Genomic DNA, 2,936 nt, shown 5'->3' with positions numbered 1-2,936 from the left:
CTCTTTCCACAGGTGGTGGTACTTTTTATAATAGCATTGTGTATGATAACTCTTCGTATAGAAGAACTACAAACAAATATAATTCCTATAGGAAAGATGCATCTCAGGAATGTTTGTGTCGAAGTAATACTATTTTTGACCAAGATGGTTTGGAGCAAATGAAATTGTCAGCAAGGAGGAAAACTAAAGTTCCACTAAGACGTTGTTCATCATTGGTAATTTTCCCTCGAAGCCCTTCCAGTACTCCACCAATGTCTCCAACACAGTGTGTGGCATATCAGACCTCACATAAACTAGTTATTTCTCCAAGTGACCTGGCACAACATGAAAATCAAACTGGTAATAAGGAGTTTCTTTCAACAGCAGTCAATGGACTTCGACTCTCTAAATCTGCTTTCTCTCCTGGTGAGGTTAGAGAGATTAGACCACTTTACTTGAATACTTCATTACAGGCCAAAAGTCAAGCCACAGATAGTTCTGAGCAGGCAACTTGTGAAGAAACATCTGATGGCTTTTCTTGTATTTCAGTTCACCTTACTCAAAAAGTATCTACATCAAGGGATGAAATGGTTAATAGTTGTGGCAGTCCAGAATCAAATCTGAACTCTAGTGCAGAGTGCCCTCATTTAAAACTGACACATAGCACATCTGCGTGTTTACCCTCAAAAAACCATTCAGAATATCGGATTAATGAAAATGAACTAAAAAGACCTAATATTCAAATGAACAAAACCCACCATTTTCTGCAAAGAAGCATGTCCTTAGAAGGTTCTTGCCAGAAAGTTTCTTGCTATTTATCTAGCCTTAAATACAAGTGTCCTAAGGCAGGGGCATCTCACTTGCACATACAGTTTCGACCTGGGAATGAAGGAAAAACTAATGGCTTTAAAAAAAGAAATGGAATTTCCAAAAGGGAAATGTGTAACAGGACTTTGTGGAAGCCCCTCAAGGTGAGTAGTTTTAGATTAATGAAAAACTGACAGGAATCTTTTCCAGGGGAATTGTAATTAGTAAATTGTTAGGCTTTCTTTTTCCCTCACAGCATGAACACAAGCCTTTTATGAATGTTTATATTCTTGAAACAGTTTGCAATAGTGTATTTTTAACCTAACTTTCAGTTGATCTTTCCTAGTGTCTGGCACTTTTGGTGAAAATTCTTATGGTGACATGCTTCAACTTTTAAATCCTAACTCATTTCCTATTTACTTGGTTTTTCTTTCCGTCTGGTAATTAGGTCTTAAAGTTCTCCTAGGGTCAGCTCAGATCTTATTTTAAGCTTTAAATGTATACGTTTAATATATAGAAATAATTTTACTGAAATATCTGGACCTAAAATGGTTAAGAATTAACTAGAGTACTGTGGAGTCCTTCAAATTTGTTTCATATAAACTTTATTTTGCAGAAACAGCTTGCTGTCTGTAGAATTAAAGATAAGTAATATTTGAACAGAGGAACTGTAAATACCATTTGTTTCTGTTACACCCTGAACCACAGGAATTTTAAGAGTTTCCTCCCCTTTTTTTCTCCAACCACTAGTTCAGCTTTAGCTGTGCACTTTAACTTAATATCTTTTCCAACAACATTGCTGTCCACATTATGGTACTTGGCTTTGGTAGTCTTTATATTTAAAAATATTTGGTAATAAAATGTGTTTAAACTTCAGAAATTTGTTCATTTTAATTAATTCATGATGTAGCTTTCACACACAGGCAGGTTACACCACAAGAAATCCAGAGGTGGGTGGAGAGAGTTAAGGAAGGAAAAAAAAATCATCTGCACTTTTAAGTCACTCATCTTACAAATCTTCAAACTGTACAGTGTGCTTAGTTGTAAGCCTATGCTGGCAAAAAAATGCAATAATTTGACACCTTTTGCAAAAACGCATGACCTGAAGTTATAAATAAACACTAGTTTTAATTATTTTTGCTACCTTGTTGATGTAAGTGAAGGGAGCTGCCAGTGATTTACCAATAGTGCTAATCTGGAGAGTCAAAGTAGGATTTCCAGGCAATACAGTCTTGTGGACCTTGTTTATTTCACTGTTTTCAAGGAAATTATTGCTTAGTTAGTGCCAATATCAAGAGTCCTTTTTGTACTTCTTATTAAAGTTAGTAAGCATAAAGTGAACACTTTATGTATATGTATACATATGTGTGTGTTCACTTTACGTTTACATTAAGTGTACACTTTTTATATAGATATTTGTTTAAATTGCATCATCAAAATACAGTGGAACAGAATCTGTGTGTATTGTTTTGGAATATCTTTGGGGAGACAGGGAATGTTCATGCCAGCACTGCTATTTTAAATATTTTGTTTTCAAATATTCTTTAATGTACCTAATCTTTTGTAGTTTGAACATATTTATTATAAAGTAGCCAATTGCCCATCAAGGATGACAGGTGTGGGGGGAGCGGGCGGGGATGGAGCCCTGGGCCCACTCCCCCTTCCCTCCTGCTGTTTGGGGACTGGACCCGCTCCCCCCTTCTGCACCACAACAGTGGGGGGAAGGGAGGAACGGGCCCAGGCTCGATGTGGGGGAGGAGTTGCGCCCAAGGGTGGGGAGAAGCTGGGGCGGGGGGGGAGCAGTGGGCCTGGGGCAACCCAGTGGCAGAGGGAAGAGTGGGCCTGGGCCCAGTGGGGGGGAGGAGACTTGCTGCACCAATCCCCCTGCAGCTACCATGTTGGGCCGGCTGCTGTGGTGAACTGGCTTTTCCTCCAGCTTGGGCTCGCTCCTCCCTTCCCCTCCCCGCTTCCCACATCAGGCCCGGGCCCAGTCCTCCCCTGGGCCCACCGCCAATGCCATGGCGCACCCACTCTTCCTCCCTCACGTCGGGCCTGCTCAGGGACAGGAGGAGTGGACCCGGGCCTGAGCCGGGGAGGTGGCACGCTGTCTCTGCCCCCCCCCCCATAGTGGGCCGGCCCTTTCCCGACTC

At 41.2% G+C, this 2,936-nt stretch overlaps 2 protein-coding genes across 3 annotated transcripts in view; both read left to right on the top strand.

The window, feature by feature from the left end:
* The window catches only part of NEDD4 (neural precursor cell expressed, developmentally down-regulated 4, E3 ubiquitin protein ligase), a 106,487-nt gene that overhangs the window by 18,320 nt on the left and 85,231 nt on the right, over window positions 1-2,936 (top strand). The window lies entirely within an intron of this gene.
* LOC112549276 (E3 ubiquitin-protein ligase NEDD4-like) overlaps window positions 1-2,936 on the top strand; it is a 17,136-nt gene that overhangs the window by 594 nt on the left and 13,606 nt on the right. Inside the window, exon 2 of the mRNA XM_025197010.1 lies at window positions 4-950. Coding sequence (XP_025052795.1) covers window positions 4-950 — 947 coding nt within the window. The remainder of the gene's footprint in view (window positions 1-3; window positions 951-2,936) is intronic.

The sequence above is a fragment of the Alligator sinensis genome, unplaced genomic scaffold (assembly GCF_000455745.1).
Source record: "Alligator sinensis unplaced genomic scaffold, ASM45574v1 scaffold250_1, whole genome shotgun sequence".
Lineage (NCBI taxonomy): Eukaryota > Metazoa > Chordata > Crocodylia > Alligatoridae > Alligator > Alligator sinensis.
This window is presented reverse-complemented; position numbering and strand designations above follow the sequence as displayed.